This window comes from Alosa sapidissima, chromosome 14, assembly GCF_018492685.1.
Source record: "Alosa sapidissima isolate fAloSap1 chromosome 14, fAloSap1.pri, whole genome shotgun sequence".
Lineage (NCBI taxonomy): Eukaryota > Metazoa > Chordata > Actinopteri > Clupeiformes > Clupeidae > Alosa > Alosa sapidissima.
In genome coordinates, this window is record NC_055970.1 from 898354 (window position 1) to 917500 (window position 19147).

General features: G+C 44.0%; 1 protein-coding gene across 3 annotated transcripts in view; it reads right to left on the reverse strand.

Annotated features, from left to right (window-relative positions):
• The window catches only part of cdh8 (cadherin 8), a 96436-nt gene that overhangs the window by 11207 nt on the left and 66082 nt on the right, over positions 1-19147 (reverse strand). For all 3 annotated transcript variants that reach the window (XM_042060697.1, XM_042060695.1, XM_042060696.1), the window contains exons 4-8: positions 12298-12417; positions 8939-9106; positions 8580-8767; positions 4238-4479; positions 518-654 (exon numbers count right to left, since the gene is read on the reverse strand). In XM_042060697.1, coding sequence (XP_041916631.1) covers positions 518-654; positions 4238-4479; positions 8580-8767; positions 8939-9106; positions 12298-12417 — 855 coding nt within the window. The remainder of the gene's footprint in view (positions 1-517; positions 655-4237; positions 4480-8579; positions 8768-8938; positions 9107-12297; positions 12418-19147) is intronic.

Sequence of the window (19147 nt, forward strand, 5' to 3'; positions counted from 1 at the left end):
GAGGTAAAAGTAAAAAATGAATAAATAAAAAAATAAATAAAATAAATGTACAAATAAAAAATTCACCCACACAATTTCATAAAATGGCTCATCTTGTTCTATTCACCTCAGAAACATTAGACATACACATACACACGTCGTGGACATGACTTAGTATATAGTATGTACTATAGTATATATACTCTTTTGATCCCGTGAGGGAAATTTGGTCTCTGCATTTATCCCAATCCGTGAATTAGTGAAACACACACAGCACACAGTGTACATACACACAGTGAGGTGAAGCACACACTAATCCCGGCGCAGTGAGCTGCCTGCATCAACAGCGGCGCTCGGGGAGCAGTGAGGGGTTAGGTGCCTTGCTCAAGGGCACTTCAGCCGTGCCTACTGGTCGGGGTCCGAACCGGCAACCATCCGGTTACAGGTTCGAAGTGCTAACCAGTAGGCCAAGGCTGCCCGTGACTTAAAACATTCCGGTTACACTTACGGATTTCTGTAGCATTCCGGTTACACTTACGGATTTCTGTGGCTGTGATTGTGATATTGTGCCACATGTCAGTCTCTCTGTCCAGTGGCTTGGCGAGCGTAATCTTGCCGTCATCCGCGTTGATATTGAACTGCCTCTCTAGGTCAGTGTGCCGATCAATAAAATACCTGTAAATGAGAGAAGAGCAGATGACCAGAGTGGCGAGCACACCAGCGTGTGCTGAGAGCCAGAGTGGCGAGCACACCAGCGTGTGCTGAGAGCCAGAGTGGCGAGCACACCGGCGTGTGCTGAGAGCCAGAGCGCAGCCTCTGATGCGGCGGATCTGGTCCGCAACCATCCCAAAGTCATCTGGCAGCTGTGGTACACAAGTAACAGTTTGAGGCCATCCCTATGGGTCTTCCATTTAATGATACTTTATTCATCAGGAACTCCCACAGATTAATATATGTTAAAGCCAGTGGGAACTCAATAATGATCACCTAAGGATTAATTAAGGGCCCTTGGATGAGCGGTGGAGGACATTAAAGAACCATCAGCCTTAAAAGGCCCTATTTTTTAACACCCTTATGCAGATAGGAGGCTGCACGGGCCTCTAAATAGCACACATTAATGTTCACTTCCCCCTGATAGGTCATTAGGCGAGGGGAGGCATCAGCCTTTTCTTTGGGAATAAAAAGTCAAACACGCCAGCTCTGAGCTGGTCCTCGCCACAGCACCCTCTGGCCCCCAGGGGCTGCTAAATGGGAGACATCCCTCCTGGAGCCATATCCATTTTTTTCTGTGTAGGACAACACTCGTTTTTCACTGGCAAGCTTTACTTCCCCAAAACATTCTACAAGGTTGTGGTACATGGGCTACGATAATTATTCAAGTCTTGGTGTCTGCATGAATACCTCAGTGCTCTTTATATTAAGTGTCAACAATGCAATGTAGTTACTACTGTATGTGCATGTACTTATCACGTTTGTCTACACCATAAAAGGTTCCTTTCCCCCAAATACATTGTGACAAATATGTAGTGACACATAAAAAATAAATAATAGTCATCACATTGAGTTATTAAGTACAAAATGTTCAGTCTGTTATCAAGTAACTTAAATACATAAAACATGCATAAAGTGCGGACAATATAAATATTGCAAACTACTGTCTCAAAATGCCATTCCATTTTATGGGCTGTGACTTTGACCCAACTGTCAACTGCACAATTATTTTAACCTCGATTCTTGTTTGGCCCTGCCCTTGCCTGTGGCTTTTTGTGACCCTGGTCAACCCTCGGAACCTCCATGGCCTATGTACTCCCTTATGGCACAAGGTGGTTTATGAAAACAAAACATGCAATATTTGTCTGCAAATCTGACATACTGGTGATGTCTATTACTACTTCATCCGTAAGTATGGTTCTTGTAAATCCAAGCCCTGATTCTGAAAAGACTGCTTCTGTTCTGATGTGCTGGACTAGATACTAGCTTAGTTGCTTTTACCTAGACAATAATGCATTCTGACTTAGGAACTGTCCATCTGGTCAACCTTAGAGGTGCCCCTGGTGTCTTGTTAGGGGGGAACAGAAACACGAAATAAAGAGTGAAACAAAAAAAATAAGTTATCTTCTCAAGAATAAAACATTGAAAAAAACAGCCAGGAAATACCATACACAAACACTCTAAATAACTAAAACACACTAACAGTAATCTCCCAAAAGATTCAGAATGTAAGGGAAGACATCTATGACTCCAGCCATGTTATTTTTTCCCCCTGACGAACCATTCTAACTCCTAAGAGGAGAGAATGCTGAAGTCCAGGAGGAGTGCTCCACGGTAGCGTGACACTTAAAAGACAGGCAGACAGCAGGGGCCACCAGGGACCAGTCGTTGGGAGACTGAGTGGATTTCCATCAGACACTGACAGTTTCGCCGAGTGGAGGGAGACAGAGCCCGAAATGTTCTGCTACATGTCAATCAAACTGACAGACGAATGTGGGGAGAAAAGGAGGAAGTGAAAAAATAAATAAAAATAAAATAAATTAATAAATAAATAAATAAATAAATACAAAAAATCAGCTAAACAGGCGAGATAAACAAATAAAAAATTGTTTGTCTGCAGAGGAAACCACTTATGTCCTGCGCTCTTTTTCAAAAGGAGTCTTGTATACCTTTTAAACATGTAATTGGCAATAGTGTTTTAATTAAATGTGCTAAGCAGTTCCTATGTTTGATTGTGTTCTGCAGGTGTTTAGGAGAATAACAGAGCCTTAGGCACAGATGAACATGGCTATCCCTGAATGTCCCTTTCACCCCCCCCCCTTTTAATTAGGTCGGCTATTCCACTGGGAGGGTCACAGATGCACAATAGTATGCTGCTGCTGCTGCTGCTGCTTCATGGATGGACAGTGTGTTGTGTCCAAAAGATAGTTTTCTACTTTTTTTTAGATGTAATCAGAAAGAATGCAAGAAAAAAAAGAAAGAAACAAAGAAACAAAGAAAAAAGAAAGAAAGAGAAAGAAAGAGAAAGAAAGAAAACAAAAACGACAAAAAAATTGATTAAATGATTAACTTACAGTCAACACAAATTGGGAGGAATTAAATGAAGACAGGACCATGCAATATGCCAGCTCAAAGGCAAAGTAAGGAATAAATGAAAAGCACTTTGTTATCACCCCAGTGAAATAAAAAAGTGAATTGCAGTGCATATTGTTACTATTTATGCAACATCTATCTATCTATCTATCTATCTATCTGTCTGTCTGTCTGAGATCTGAAAACAAAAACAGGTATAGAGAGAGAAAGAGAGAGGGGTGGGCATACTCCTTTATTGAGGGGAGAGAGAGAGAGAGAGAGAGAGAGAGAGAGAGAGAGAGAGATGGAGAACATACTCCTCAATTGTTGGGCTTTCAAAATGCAGGGAATGCCTTGCTAAAGTCAAGGCAAATTATTAGGTTATTTTTCTAAGAAACAAACATTTTTCTGAGAAACACACGCTCTGACTTGCAGCTGCTAGTGGAAGCCGCCGAGGCATCAGAGTTTATGATGACTGTTTAAGTCACACTCGCAGACGCCCTCACACACAAATGATGTGTGACACTGATTATTGCACATAGATCAGCAGCCGAGGCAATATCACACGAGGGAAAACAAAAGAAATGGGTTAAACAGTTTTGGAGACATTGCCAAGATGAGGATGTGCATTGCATGATTACTTCACAGTAGGAAATGAAGATGTGCATTGCATGATTACTTCACAGTAGGAAATGAGGATGTGCATTGCATGATTACTTCACAGTAGGAAATGAGGATGTGCATTGCATGATTACTTCACAGTAGGAAATGATGAAGAAGAAGCAGAAGAGGAAGAGGATGAAGAACTAGCAGAAGGTGATGATGATAGACAGTGACCACACCAGTGTACTGTTTCCCTCTATTGCAATTACACAACCAGTTGAGTGTTGTCCCATGTATGTTGCTCATACGTCACATATGATGTAATGGAACGCTGGCCAAGATGGAAGGAAATTACTTATATAACCTTCTCCAAAGTGCCCTTCTGATGTTTTCAAGAAAATGTACCACTCGAGGCCCGCTGAGATTGTCTACAGAGATGTTAAACTTCACATATTATCCATCTCCCAACAACAGAGGCGGCACAAGGGTAACACACACACAAACGCACACACACACACACACACACACACAGAGACATACTGTGCATTGTGAGACTGGATTTGTGTGGCGATGAATGAATGCCCGCTCCTACCTGATGGAGCTGCCGACAGCATCGGGGTCGCGTGCGGTCACTGATCCGATAATGGTATTGATTGGGGCGTTCTCCTTCACGTCCATCATGTAGGCCACTCTTGTGAAGATGGGAGGCTCGTCGGCGTCCTCCACCGCGATTCGGACAATGGTGGTGTCCTTGAAGGGGCCATTGGGTCCGTAACGCACGTTGGTCGCCTCCACCGTCAGGTTATAGTGCTTCTGGGTCTCAAAGTCCAGGGGCTGTGGAACGAGACGGAGACAAATGTCCCTCACTAATGACCATCGCAGTGAGAACAAATTAACCTAATGTTGATGGATGAAAGTTTGGAGGCATTGCAACTCTGGGAGCAACAGTGCCATCTCGAATCCTCAGACAATATTGCTGTAAATCATGACTGAGAGAAAAAAGACAATGCTAAGCAGAAAAAAGGAAGGAGAAAGGCATTGGGTATTAGCAATAACCAGAATTTCACCTGAAGCAATCTGGGCTTAATTAATTTGTAGTCAGACACGGCATCTGTTGTGGATTACACTATGGCTGCAAATAAGGTTAATCTAATAACAAATCACACGATTTCTTTCATGAAAAACAAACAAACAAATAAACAATAATTTGTATGTTTGTGCTCTCTCAAGATATAATTATGCGAGCCCAAAAAAGCAAGACAATAACAATGTTACACTCTTCTCGCCGGCGATAAACTGTAGAGGGGAGGAATTATTGAGGTATCAGATAAAGAAAATCTGTAAATCCCCTTGCTGGATAGCTATTTCAGATCCCCCCTGATGAGTGCTAAACAGAGGCTAGTATTTCAAGACTTCAGGCCACAAATATTCCACAAGGCAGTGGGCAAGCAAGGAAGACCAGCCTTAGCAATTATTCTGACAACAACAACACCCCCGCCGCCAACACCCACACACACCTCTTCCCTCTTCAGAAACGGGAGAGCCAGATTTAAAACATGTCCACGCACTTTAATACTCTCCTCGTCACATTCTATTTGTAAGGGATAAAAATGTCACACTTTTACACTCTGGCCATCCCGGTCCAGCCCTGCCCATATTCACAATCACCCCTGTGTGTGTGTGTGTGTGTGTGTGTGTGTGTGTGGCCGCTCCTTCACGTGGAGAATAATGGGCTCCCTAACTATTATTTATGGGCAAAGCTAAACTGGGGCCTTCGCTGCTGCGGGGAAGGTGGGTGTGCGATGGGGAATAGGACTGGGGAAGGGTCCACACCCCCATGTTTAAAAAAGGAAGAGAGGGAAAAAAAAGAGAATAAAACCCATTTCCCCTCGGCCAGGTCCTGGCACGGGCTACTGGCCGGGTGCCGAGAGCAGCCAGGGCCGTGGGCATGGAGCAGCTGGAGAGGGCCTACCAACGAGGGGGCTTTGAAGTCAGCTGGGGCTGGCATCAGGGGGCGGGTGGAGGGTGGGGGGGGGGTGTTATGGGAGCGCTGGGAACAGACCCCCCCGCCCCAGGCTGACCGGCGCGGTCGAGGAAGCTCTTATCGAGGATCGCGGTCGCTTTTATTTAAACTGTCCTCTCCTCCTGCCACCCCTGCTGGCGCCCAGGTTCAGTAAGCGGGTGAAACAAAAACCATACATTTAGATTACCATAGCAACACCACGGAGGCTTTCGAAGTCTCAGACATACATCACAGAGACTCTGTCTAGTGCAGAAATAGTGTCCATATACTGTATGTATCACTGCAACAGCAGAATCCATAGGGCTGTGCTCTTGATTTGAACTAAACAAAGTTTCCCTCAACTTTTGTGCTCTTTTAGCAAATTTCGAAGGACACAAAGTGGGATGCAGCACTTTTGCTCTAAAAGTCACTTCATTCAACTTCAGACACAAAAAAAGGAAGCGATGGTGGCAATTGCATTTGTATACAGTCAGAGAGCTCCTGTACTCCTGTACGCGAGCACTTCAGCAGTAAGTAATCGCTTCAAAAGCCACTTCTTGGCCATGTTCACTCACAAGTCCATTTTGAAATCCAAAAGAACAGTGGAGAGGTAGTCAACACGGCGCTTCTCTGAGCTGCTTGTGCCCTTTTGACTCCCCTCACACTGAGTCAGCCATATCTGCTCTGACCCTCTCGGCTCCAGCTGCCTTCCTCATCCTTCTTCTGCTAAATACGGCTGCTCTTGAACCGCTGCAGTGCGCAGCTTTTGTGGCATTCCTATGGACGGGGAAGAGGCATCGGCGGCTCCAGTGTGTGGCAGCGGGTGCAAACTATTTTGATAGTTTGAGGGGGAAGGGGGGTGGGCAAGCTGACAACTTTCTTTTTTCTTTTTTTTTTTTCTCCTGTGATTTTCCCCACATCCATACCTCTCAACGCTTACTGCAGGAGCGTCACACTCCTCTCTGTGGTGAGGGACATAGGATGTGCCTGGAAACAACAGAGAATTCTTTTTTTCTTTTTCATTTCCCGAGACTTCAAAAGACGAGTGCCGGCTGTTGGGGGAAGTGGAACATCCCACACAACACCCCCCCCCCGCCCCCCCTCCACCAAAGGCCTGAGGGGTGTGAGATAAAAAGCTTACACCCCGCAACAACAAAAACACTTCTCACTCCGTGCTTCTCTAGCCCTGTTCAGATCAATATTTTTAACCTTGCCCCAAAGGATCTCTCAGAATTTGTCCTCAATTGCTGACAGCGGTTTTGGAGGGAATATTTATTTGCATGTGGATTTATGTGTGTGCATGTGTGATAGAGTGTTGTGTGATAAAGGACAGGAAAGGGAGAGATAGGGAGTGGGAGAGAGGAAGAGAGAGATGGAGGCAGGAGGAGAAAAGAAAATAGGAAGAGAAACAGAGAGAGAGAGAGAGAGAGAGAGAGAGCTTTGTTTGAATTGTTCCGTTTAATTGTTTGTTTTTCTCGCCGTGATAAACGGGGCCTGTGCAGAATGCTGCTCTTGTTGTGGCTGAGCCAAGCACTGCTCTGTGACAGATGCTTAAAGAGGGAGAAAAATCGGGCTTGTGAATCTCTGGAGCCGTGCTCATCTCCCTTGAACTTGGCCTCCGTGTGGACATGTGGAGAGGTGAGGGGGAGAAAGCAGGCTGCTGATAGTCTGTTGTTCTCATGCAAAGCCATCCATCATGCTATTAGCTATTCAGGCGACGGACTCTTCCAAGCCAGAAGCTCCACAGTGGCAAGGATGTGGTGCACAACAGCCAAAAGAATGAAAAAAAAGAAAAAAAAATGTTGCATGCAAGCAAGACAGAAACAGAAAATGTGAGCAGCCTTTTTTCCCTTTTATTGTATTGCCGCCACAGAGCTCTTGTGTTTAAGCAAGTGCATCTCTCTATTTGGCTCAGGAAGTGTCCGTCGCAAAATTGTCCTTATTTACAGAGGATCAAATGTTAGCACGAAATTGCCACACTGTAATTTCCTGTGCTCATTATCACCATGGCCATTGTTGAAATCAAGCATCTCCCTCTTCATATTGCCTGAGCACATGTCCATTTCATTCCCCCATCTGGTCCGGGCGACACAGCATGGTAGCGTTTTATGAGTTCTATATGTACAGTATGTATGAATGCAATATGCATGCTCCCATGCATGCAGTCACCACAGATGTCCTTGGGAGATAAAAGTGGCCCATTTCGCTCCATCAGAATGAAGAGCCCTTGATTTGCATACAATGACTTTTTCATATGCAAATACCTCACACTAGGGTGGGGATGAAGTGCAGGTAAAGTCGGAGGATACATTTTTTTCCGCTCTGAAAGACCGGCTTTTGTTACTAAGCACCAATTTGTAGGCAAAGTTCTCCCGGCGTCTTCAAGGAGAGAGCTAATATACTGCGCTGACTGACTGAAACAGCTTCATTTGTCATTGAGGTGGTGGGCACAAGCTTCTTCTTGGAATGTCTATTGCATTGTGGTTTAGGCCAGTAGCGACATCGTGATTTATGCAGAGTAACCTTGGAATATAGATACCAAAACTGACCCTTGTTGACCATTATTGCATAACCTTTTAATGAAGCTGGCACACAACTTACACCATGTAATAATAATAATAATAATAATAATAATAATAATAATAATAATGATAAAAACCACCCAGTGGTTAGTATTTGCAAAAGTGTCTCCCTACAATAGAAAGAAGTTCCTACAATATCATTATACAAGACCCTTGCAGGGTAGCATTAAGATTAAGTCTAGCGTTAAGTCTATAGCGTTAAGTTTGGTGAAGTGTCAGAACATGCCCTTACATGATGTTGGGCTGGTACCGCAGGGTATTTTTAATTATGCAGATACAGTGCTCTAAATGTACGTAAAGCCAGTGGGAGAAATTCAGTTGACAGCTGGGAGATGTAACAGGCAGCTCACCTTCTTCAACATGATGACACCCTCCTGGGTCTGGCTGTCGGTGGTGATCTCAAAGACACCCTTCTCGTTGCCAGTGATGATGGCGTAAGTGGATTTGGCATTCTCGCCGATGTCTTTGTCAGTCGCCTTTACTCTCCCTCCTGGTTTCCCTAAGCCCAGGCTCTCAGAGAAGATAAAATCATAGAAATCTGTAAAAAAGGGAAGACAAGAAATCTGTCACATCATTTTAGACCACACACATACCATGCACTGGACCAATATGAACAAAGTCACACATTTTCTAGATAATTAAAGAAAACTAACAACTGACTGAGGCTCCTGATCATGACAAATGAAACGTGGAACTGGGTTCTACGTACTCTTGGCAAACTTGGGTGGGTTGTCATTGATGTCTGTCAGCCTGACAGTGACTGTTGTTGTCCCTGACAGTCCACCCATGTGCCCACCCATGTCTTTGGCCTGAATGACAACCATGTACTCATCTCGAATCTCACGGTCCATCCCTGGCAACGCGATGCCAATGGTTGCTGAAAATGATAAAAAAGATAAAAGTATGAGAGTATGTCATGTGTCATATCGTAACATACTCCATTGAGTATATTAGTATTTAGTGTAGTATATTTCATTGAGTATATTAGTATTTAGTGTAGTATATTCCATTGAGTATATTAGTATAGACACTATAGTGTAGTATATTTCATACACTATGGGTCCATAATAACATAAATGCTTCCATTAGCTAAACGGGTGAAAATATGCATGTTCATTTGTCACGTAATCCAAACACAGACTAACATCATCGTACTATATAACCAAAAACCATGGCAATCTGTAAAACGAAATCGCCCCCCCCAATATTTAGATCTGTGTCATCTCACATTATTTTGGTTCACGTTCAAAGACCCAGTTTTCTGAACGATTAAAGGAAGCTCGGAAGGCACGCCCTACTTGGATCCTGGGCAGGTCTTCGCCTCCCTCTGCTCTGGCACTGAGAGCTGGCATTGCAAATCAGCTTGCTTGTTTTGGCTCAGCACTCCACCATTGCCTAAAGTCATTTGTATTCTGACTGAATGAGAATTATGCTGTCTGTCTTGTATAATCTTAAATATTGTATGCAGGATGGACCTTATTGACTGTAGTGTCGCCATGCGGAATATAAAATAGCTCACCGGCAGCTGTGGATAATCCACTCACCGAATGCAAGCCTCTCTGATCATCAAAGCCCAAGCCAAGTCTAGCACATAAAGGCACACTTTGTCAAGAGGCACCTGAACAGTTCCAGCTTGCAAAATGTACCAATATATTTTTATTGTCATTGTAAAGAAAGAAATATAGGAAGGGAACGGAAAGGAAGAAAATAGTTTGTGCAATAGTTTGTGTGTGTGTGTGTGTGTGTGTGTGTGTGTGTGTGAGTGTGTGTGTGTGTGTGTGTGTGTGTGTGTGTGTGTGTGTGTGTGTGTGTGTGTGTGTGTAGTGGGGTGTTTGTAAAGGTCATGCGACAATAACAATTTAGGAGGGAAAGAAAAACACTCTTCGGAAACCCTGTGTTCATTTCATCACTCTCTCTCTTTGGTCCCAGCTGTGCGGCCTCCTGTTTATCAATAATTCACTTTTGTGTAAACATTGTCCTTCTCCATCTTCATGGAACCCAAGTGCACCAATCTCTGCAGCCTCTTCCCTTTGAGTTGATTTTGAAAGCATGCTTTAACAGTGCTTATCAGCCACCACTTGCTTTTTTAGGTAACTCCAAACTACAGTGTCCATTAATGGTTGATGTGAAGGTGGCACCCTTTTTTGTTGTCTAGGTACTGCCTGCTTTTTTGTGAAGCAATATCTCATGGCATCCTGATAAATTGAGGGCAAATAGTTCAGCCCACATGCAGTAGGTGGCAGAGTGCAAAGGAAAGGAAGATTACAACCTTTGCGTTGCTGCCAAGGAGCCTCTCACATCGGGCAGACCAACACGCTACTTAAAGCAAGAAAGCATTGGCACAGAGGCTTGACCTGACATGCCAAAAAAAAAAGAAAAAAATCAAATCAAATCAAACAGTCAGACAACAACCACGAGAGAGAAGTGAGACGCGAGAAGCACCAGGAGCGGATCTGAGGTGTGTGAGACATATCTGAGGTGTGTGAGACATATCTGAGGTATGTGAGACATAACTCCAGCGAGCGCCGCCTCTCCGTTGTCATTCTTGTCTCCGCTCATCTCCTCTCACATGATTGTTAGCAATTTAAATGATTTTATTATCATCAGAAACTGGGGGAGGGACGAACATTCATTTCCATGGATATAGTGCTTTGTTTTTGTCTTCCCCTGCATCCATTAACTAAGTGATGAACTGGAGCATGGTGTTTACTTATTCATCAAATGAGTCTCCTTTGCAACATAGCGCGGGATGTGTCAAAAGAGTCTCCTTTGCAACATAGCGTGGGATGTGTCAAAAGAGTCTCCTTTGCAACATAGCGCGGGATGTGTCAAATGAGTCTCCTTTGCAACATAGCGCGGGATGTGTCAAATGAGTCTCCTTTGCAACATAGCGCGGGATGTACCAAATGAGTCTCCTTTGCAACATAGCGCGGGATGTGTCAAATGGATTGTAATGGTTGTTTTCCCATCACCTTTTATTTTTCATTAACATTCATTAAAACATCTGGCTCACTAGAGAAACACTGCATTCATTAAAACATCTGGCTCACTAGAGAAACACTGCATTCATTAAAACATCTGGCTCACTAGACAAACACATCTGCATCTGCTCCTGGTAATCATGGGAAACCTCAGTTCATGCTTTCTCTCCACACTATTTGCATTTCGCTGCTCAGATGACCAGGTGCAAATGAAATGCGTGGGGCCCCACTGAGTGTTGCCAGACGCTATATGTAAATACGAATGGCATTCATACAATATGCACATACAATTTCGGGAAAGACGCCGACTTGTTTATTGTCTGTTGTTATTTTTTCTCCCCAATTTATGAGCTGTTCATTTCCATCCCATTGCTTATTAATGTAATTTCACCATTATTTAATCATGTTGCTTACAGTCACTGTTCACAAGTCGGCTGAACACGCAATCAGGAAAAAGAAACAAAAACAAAAACAATGTCAAGGTTGAAAGTGTGGCGTCCCCGTCCCTGTCAGTATAATTACAGACGTCCCTGAAGACGTCCCTGAAGGCGTCCCCGTCCCTGTCCCCGTCCCCATCCCCGTCCCTGTCCCCGTCCCCGTCCCCATCCCCGTCCCCGTCCCCGTCCCTGTCCCTGTCCCCGTCCCTGTCAGTATAATTACAGACATACTGTCAGTATAATTACAGACATATGCAATGTGTTTCTTTTTTTCCCTTTGTCTTGACTGTGCAGAAGTTCTAATTAACATGTGCTCTTATCAGGACCTCTGCTGACATGATGGGACTATATATTTTATACAGATGCTGAATAGCGTGAATCATCATTCACTAGCTTCTCCCCTGTGCTAATGACAGTGTATGGGCCAGAGAGAGAGAGAGAGAGAGAGAGAGAGAGAGAGAGAGATGGTACAATGGAAAGGGGGAGGGAAAGGGGAGAGAAAGCAAGAGAGAGAGATAAAGTGGGTAGACGAGGACAAAAACGATGTGTATTAATAATGAATCACTTTCTCTGTGTTGAGTGGTGCCGGGGTCGGTAAAGTATCTGTCTGGACTGCAAGTGAGAGATTGTTTCTAAGGCAACCCACTCACCGGTGTTGGGGTCAATAGAGAAATAAGGCTGCCCCTGCAGGATACTGTAGACCAGCCTGGCACTGTTTCCGTACACCGGGTCGTCCGCGTCTGTCGCCGTTACCTTAGTGACCGAGGTTCCTGTCGGGAGAGAATTGAAGAACATGAGCAAAATAATGCCATCACACCTCTTGCCACTCACTAGCAGGCTACTTTTACCTGCAATGTTCATGCCACATCTACAGTAGGTGAGACTATTGTCAAGTCATAATAGCTTAATAATAATAGCTTAGTCAAGAATAATAGCTTAGAGGCAGTGCAGTTTTTACACAGTCAGAATGAAACAAGAATCCCAATGCAGCATCAGCAAGAGTAAGAGCTACAGACAGACTCATTTACACTAAGCACAGCAATACAAGACTAACAAGCACCACTGATATACTATACACTGAGTCATTAGTTCTGGAAGGGCTATATTTTGGGACAAGTCATGTTTTGAAACCAGCAGCTGCTTTCAGTCAACAGCTGGATTTGTTTCTCTGCCCAGTCGCACACAAACTGCTGCTTAATCTGTGTTACCGTACATCTGTGCTGGAATTAACATAACAGAGGCAAACACTGACAAACCATGTTGATTGACATGTCAGCCTTCAGAGATGTCTGTATAGGAAGACATTCTTTTTAGTCTTGGTATACTGTAATCAACTAGCCATCAAAAATGTATATACCCATAGCTCGACAAACAGTCTTGCAGTGATGTAACTGCAGTTGGTGACAGTGATAGGTGAGATGTATGGCTTTCAACATGTACCATTATTTCACATGATTGTTAAAAGAGAGAGGGGAAATTCTGTCTGTAGGTACAGTACTGTAAGCTGAGAATTTCCGCTCTTTACTATTTTATTTTGAAGGGGGAGTATGCATGATGAGAGCAGTGCACACAACTGCGCCTGCTGTCATCTGAAAACAGACTTTTTGAAGTCTCATCCATGACAAGGGTAAAACCTCAGCTTTCAGTTCTCTGCACTCATTACAATAACCTCTAAGCAGAAACAAACAGCACGGCGAGGGAAAAGAGACACTTTAATCAAGATTAGAGTTTACAACCCTGTCTTCATGAATCCGGTTTACAAGATGGGAAAACAGGACAACGCGAAAGAGAGAGCACTAAAGCTAATCAATGTTTTGGCAGTGCTCGCTGGTAATGTAATTGTTTTGCACGGCTTTCTCGTCTCAGCGGGAACATCGCGGTTAAGAGCTCTAAAGAGGAGGGTCGAAACGGTTCCCCCCGCCACAGGTTCCTCCAGCTGTCAAAGAGTGGGTGGAGAGAGAGAGAGAGAAGCACAACATGTTTCATGAAGAATGGAGTTGATGGAGAGAGCTGCTTGTTTACTGAGGGGCGAACCATCGCGCTCTGATTTGTACGACGTGATGATTGCAACATGTTGCACTACTGTTCTACTATCTCAGTGCTGTTGTGTGGGGTGGAGAGGCAAGTTCCCGGATACCGTCTTTTGACTGCTCAGTGACATTGACCTTGATCTGTCAGTGCTGGTCTGAAGACAGACGTCTTCTTGGTTGTGTGTTAGTGTGTGATGCACTTTCCAACCTTTTCCTCTTCTCTCTCTAACAATCCAAAGACATGCACACAGACACTCTAGTGACACAAACACTCGTAGCACACGCGTGCACACATGCACACATCTCCACTCTACACACTAGAAACAGGCTTAGCATGGTGAAACAATTATTTCAGACTGAATGAATCCAAAGTGGGCCTCTGAGAAATGTATTTCAACAGCGCATCTAGCTGCAGTCTAAAGCAAAAGCAAACACGCCTTACTATAGCCCCCTGCCTCCAATGGCTGCACTTCAGAACTGAACCAACAAGAGGCCACAGGTGTGCCAATACATACATTAGCATACTTAATTGTGTGTCCTTAAAAGAGACAGCTATTCAAATGAGAAAAGAAAACAACAAAAATAAACAAATAAGAATCACAGACCATTCAGTCCATCCGCCCATTATTCCGACTCGTTACTCATACATACCAGTCTCCTCTGCTATACTAATTACTAGAACTGAATTAATGTAAATATGCCTGTAATGAATTCCATGTATTAATGGCTAGTTTTGGTTCACAGAGCTTCCTGAATGTTACATTCAGTGGTGCATCCGCGAGTGTATTTCTTTTACGAAGGGGTACACATATTTATTTGGGATTTTATCTCTATGAATGCCAAATATCACACCAATAAATAGTCAGGTAAGTCTGGGAGCCCTAGACAGTCTTAGGACACTATGAAATCAGCCCACCACTGATTCACATTAAGATGAAAAGCAAACCATTTATCACTTTGGAAAATAACATACTATTTCACTCCATTGCCCATATATTTATACTCCAAAATGCCTTGGAGCAATAAAAGCCCAATAAAGACATCAATGCTTGCTTTAAGACTCCAGGTAAGAGCTAAGAGAGAACCATGCATTAACACTGATGGTTGCTTTCTCTCTCAGTTGCGAAGGGCAAGACAAGTCTCCTGGAAGTATGCTGGTGATGGTCCTAGGCATAGAGGCTGGGCTGCTTAATTTGCCATAGGTCTTTTGCAGGGCATAATATTTGATTTTTAATCACGTTACTGTTATGAATTAAAGTTTAATTTCAGCGGAAAGGCAGCCAGATGTTAAAACTGTTGAAATGACTTCATCAGTTCTTCATATTTATCATCAGATGACATGTCAGCTTTTGATTATTAAATGCATGACTATCTACAATGAATGTTGAACACCTTATGCAATGGTGCATGTGATTTCAGAAATTAAAAAGAGACTGCCTCCCTCCCCCACCAAAATATAGAATAAAAAAACAGTGGAATCAGTGAACCATGAGATAGCTCCAACTCTCTACGCACAGATACAGGTACGCGTATGCACACACACACACACACACACACAGAGAGAGAGAGAGAGAGAGAGAGACAGAGACAGAGAGACGAATGAGGGATTAGAAAGCCCTTCCAGTGGCAGCACTGTTTCAAATCAGAGCAGATTAGCTTGCCCTTGCTAGATATTGTTCCGAGCATTCTGGGCCATTCTCCCCTGTCTGACTGAGGTTGTCCTGTCTGACTGCAGTCTGATGGGCACAGAAACTCACACTAACTCCATTTGGGAAATATTATCTGCTCCCTCTTCTAGTTGGTGATGGTTCCACAGGGCAAACCAGTGCAAAACAAACCAGTGGGCATACGGCATCCACTATTATGCTCCTGTTCATGACAACACCAAAAAACACACAAAACTGCGGCGCACACACACTCGAGGTCGGAGGGATAAGCCGCCGTTCTACCTCCTGTCTAACGAGATTTGTCGAGTGCCGATGCTCCCAGCATCATCTGTTCCTTCACCCAGATGTCACCCTCCTGACATTTCGCATTCCCCAGGATTAAGACGTGCTACACAAATGATGTATTACAACCCAAATCTGAAGTAAAAATAGATATCAAAGAGATGTCAAGTAAGTTAATGCCAGCCAGGCAGAGTGGCACACACAAGGTACCTCAGCAAAAAACAGCTCACAACACTGAGGGATGACTTGAAGCTCAGAATATTTCTTCATTGTCAGTCAAATCAAAAAAAGCCACTCAGCTGCAACCAGCTTGTTCTTGTTCTCATAATTGCTGGTTCTTATCATTCTATTCTATCTGTAAGCCCATTGGGCTTCGTTCCCTCCTTGCACCATTTAATGTTAATGTGTGCTAAATAAATAAAAAATAAATAAAATAACTCGTCTTATTGTTATAACAGAACTCTACTCAATTCAGAGAATCACTGTTTGTTGTTTAATCTTTGTATTTTTCAGCTACAGTGTACTTCAGCATGCTGTTGTTCTATCTTCTTTTTACCTTCTGCAGTGCAACCACCTAGCAAGCCACACACCCACACTCTCTGTCTCTCCCACTCGCACAAACACTTGCACGCACGCACGCATGCATGCACGCACGCACGCACGCACGCACGCACACACACACGCACGCACGCACGCACACACGCACACACACACGCACGCACTCACGCACACACGCACACACACACACACACACATTGACACATTTATGGGAAATCAATCGCTAGGCTCTACATGAGCCCAGAAGCAGTGTGGTTTCAGTTGAGAAGATCTGGGCCCCCTAACAGGTAGAGCTCCCCAGTCCTTCTGGGCCTTTTCTGTCTCTCCTCTCTGTCTTCCTCTCAGCACCGGGAGGGGGTTTGAAGCGGCGGGTCTGAGCCTGTCTGCTGGGCCCCACTGGCGGGGAGGAGGACCCTTGGGAGAGCCCTCAGCCTGACGTGGCTCCCCGAGGGCTTGGCCAGGGCTCATGGATATTCACGGGGCCGGCCAGGCGAGTGGGAGATCTGGAGCCATACCTAGGGCAGCTTGGCCCATAACCTCAGGCTGAGAAGGTACACTATACACACACACACACACACACACACACACACACACACACACACACACACACACAGCTTCTGGATGTCTAAGCTGAAACAGAGGAGCTGCTGTGCAATATTTGCATAGGGATGTGAGTGATGCAGTAATGCCCAGGAGAGTTTGATTCACAAAGTCACGTCCACATGCACACAGAGACAGAGAGAGAGAGAAAACACCCAAACACTCGTGCATGCATGCATACACAAACAGATTAAATGTATCTGCCCACCCTCTAAGTCACGTACACGCACACAAATGTACACATGAAGAAAAAGACACCAAGATAAACATTAACACCCCCACACAACACACTAACATATTCACATACACTCTCACACTAACACACACACACACACACACACACACACACACACACACACACACACACACAAACAGACGCACACACATGCAGAGAGAAACACACACAACACACACACACACACACACACACACACACACACACACACACACACACATTGAGAGCCTGCGGAGGAGATTTTAGCCTAAGGCTACTGTGGCCACTAAGGATCTAGCCACTCTCCTCTGCTCTGACTTCACAGTCTGATGTAAGGACCGTCCTCTCCAACAGCGATGCTGAACACGGCTGTTTACTGTACTGCGGGCTACAGAGGTAAGGTGAGGCACACTGAGCTCCCACTGACCTATGCACGCCATATAGACCCTTTCAACAATAAAAACAAAAACAATGCTTGAACGTTCTATTTGGGCACCAATCTACTTCCTCTGCATTAAGATAACATATGGAATGTTAAATAGGAAGTCTTGTGGGGCCAACTATGATGCTGATAATGGAACTCTCTTGAAAGGGTCCTATCACGTCTTGTCTGCTATCTCTGTATTCATATATCTCTACGTCATATAGACCCACGCAATTCATCTCTACGTCATATAGACCCACTCACGTCATATAGACCCACGCAATTCATCTCTACATCATATAGACCCACTCAATTCATCTCTACGTCATATAGACCCACTCAATTCATCTCTACGTCATATAGACCCACGCAATTCATCTCTACATCATAGACCCACACAATTCATCGCTACGTCATATAGACCCACTCACATCATATAGACCCACGCAATTCATCTCTACATCATATAGACCCACTCAATTCATCTCTATGTCATATAGACCCACTCAATTCATCTCTACATCATATAGACCCACTCAATTCATCTCTACGTCATATAGACCCACTCACGTCATATAGACCCACGCAATTCATCTCTACGTCATATAGACCCACTCAATTCATCTCTACGTCATATAGACCCACTCAATTCATCTCTACATCATAGACCCACGCAATTCATCTCTACGTCATATAGACCCACTCACGTCATATAGACCCACGCAATTCATCTCTACGTCATATAGACCCACTCAATTCATCTCTACATCATAGACCCACGCAATTCATCTCTACGTCATATAGACCCACTCACGTCATATAGACCCACTCAATTCATCTCTACATCATAGACCCACGCAATTCATCTCTACGTCATATAGACCCACTCACGTCATATAGACCCACGCAATTCATCTCTACGTCATATAGACCCACTCAATTCATCTCTACGTCATATAGACCCACGCAATTCATCTCTACGTCATATAGACCCACTCAATTCATCTCTACATCATAGACCCACTCAATTCATCTCTACGTCATATAGACCCACTCAATTCATCTCTACGTCTTGTCTGCTGTCTCCATCTATATGTTCACAGAATACAATTGATGGCCTTTGGCCTATGGAATTGCTGTTTTGGTTACCTTGGTTACCTTAACAGTAATTCTGCCTCTCTTTGGAAGGATCGTTAGGTTAGACTTTGCTGTGAGTGGCGAAGGAGTTACAGTACACATCGAGTTCACATCGAGTTAGTCCAAATTGATGGCTTTGCAATGTATACAAGGTCTCATCAGCAGATATCATTCCCAGACATGCAGAAGGTTATGCACTCGATTGTGTCTGTTGCGTGTACATTCAGCTAATTAAATGTGTTTTTATTTTTCATCAATAAGTAGAAAACAAATGACTCACAGAGCTAGTTGGCAGCAGAGTATCTCTATTGCTTTGTTGAATTGTAATTACTATGTCATTACATGTAATCACTATGTCATTACACAACCTCCTGAATGAAAGAGAGGGAGAGAGGGAGGGGGCCGAAACGGGAGTAAAAAGAGAGTAATTGAGCTGTTGCACAAAGCCGTCATAAAAAGTAGGACAACACTTTTCCAAATGGCTTTTGTGTGTCTGAATACCTCCTGATGATGAAGTATATGTCTCGTGTTGAAGCTAGACACAGTGAGTGAAAGCTGACAAAAGACATCACATCCTGTTTGGTTTTC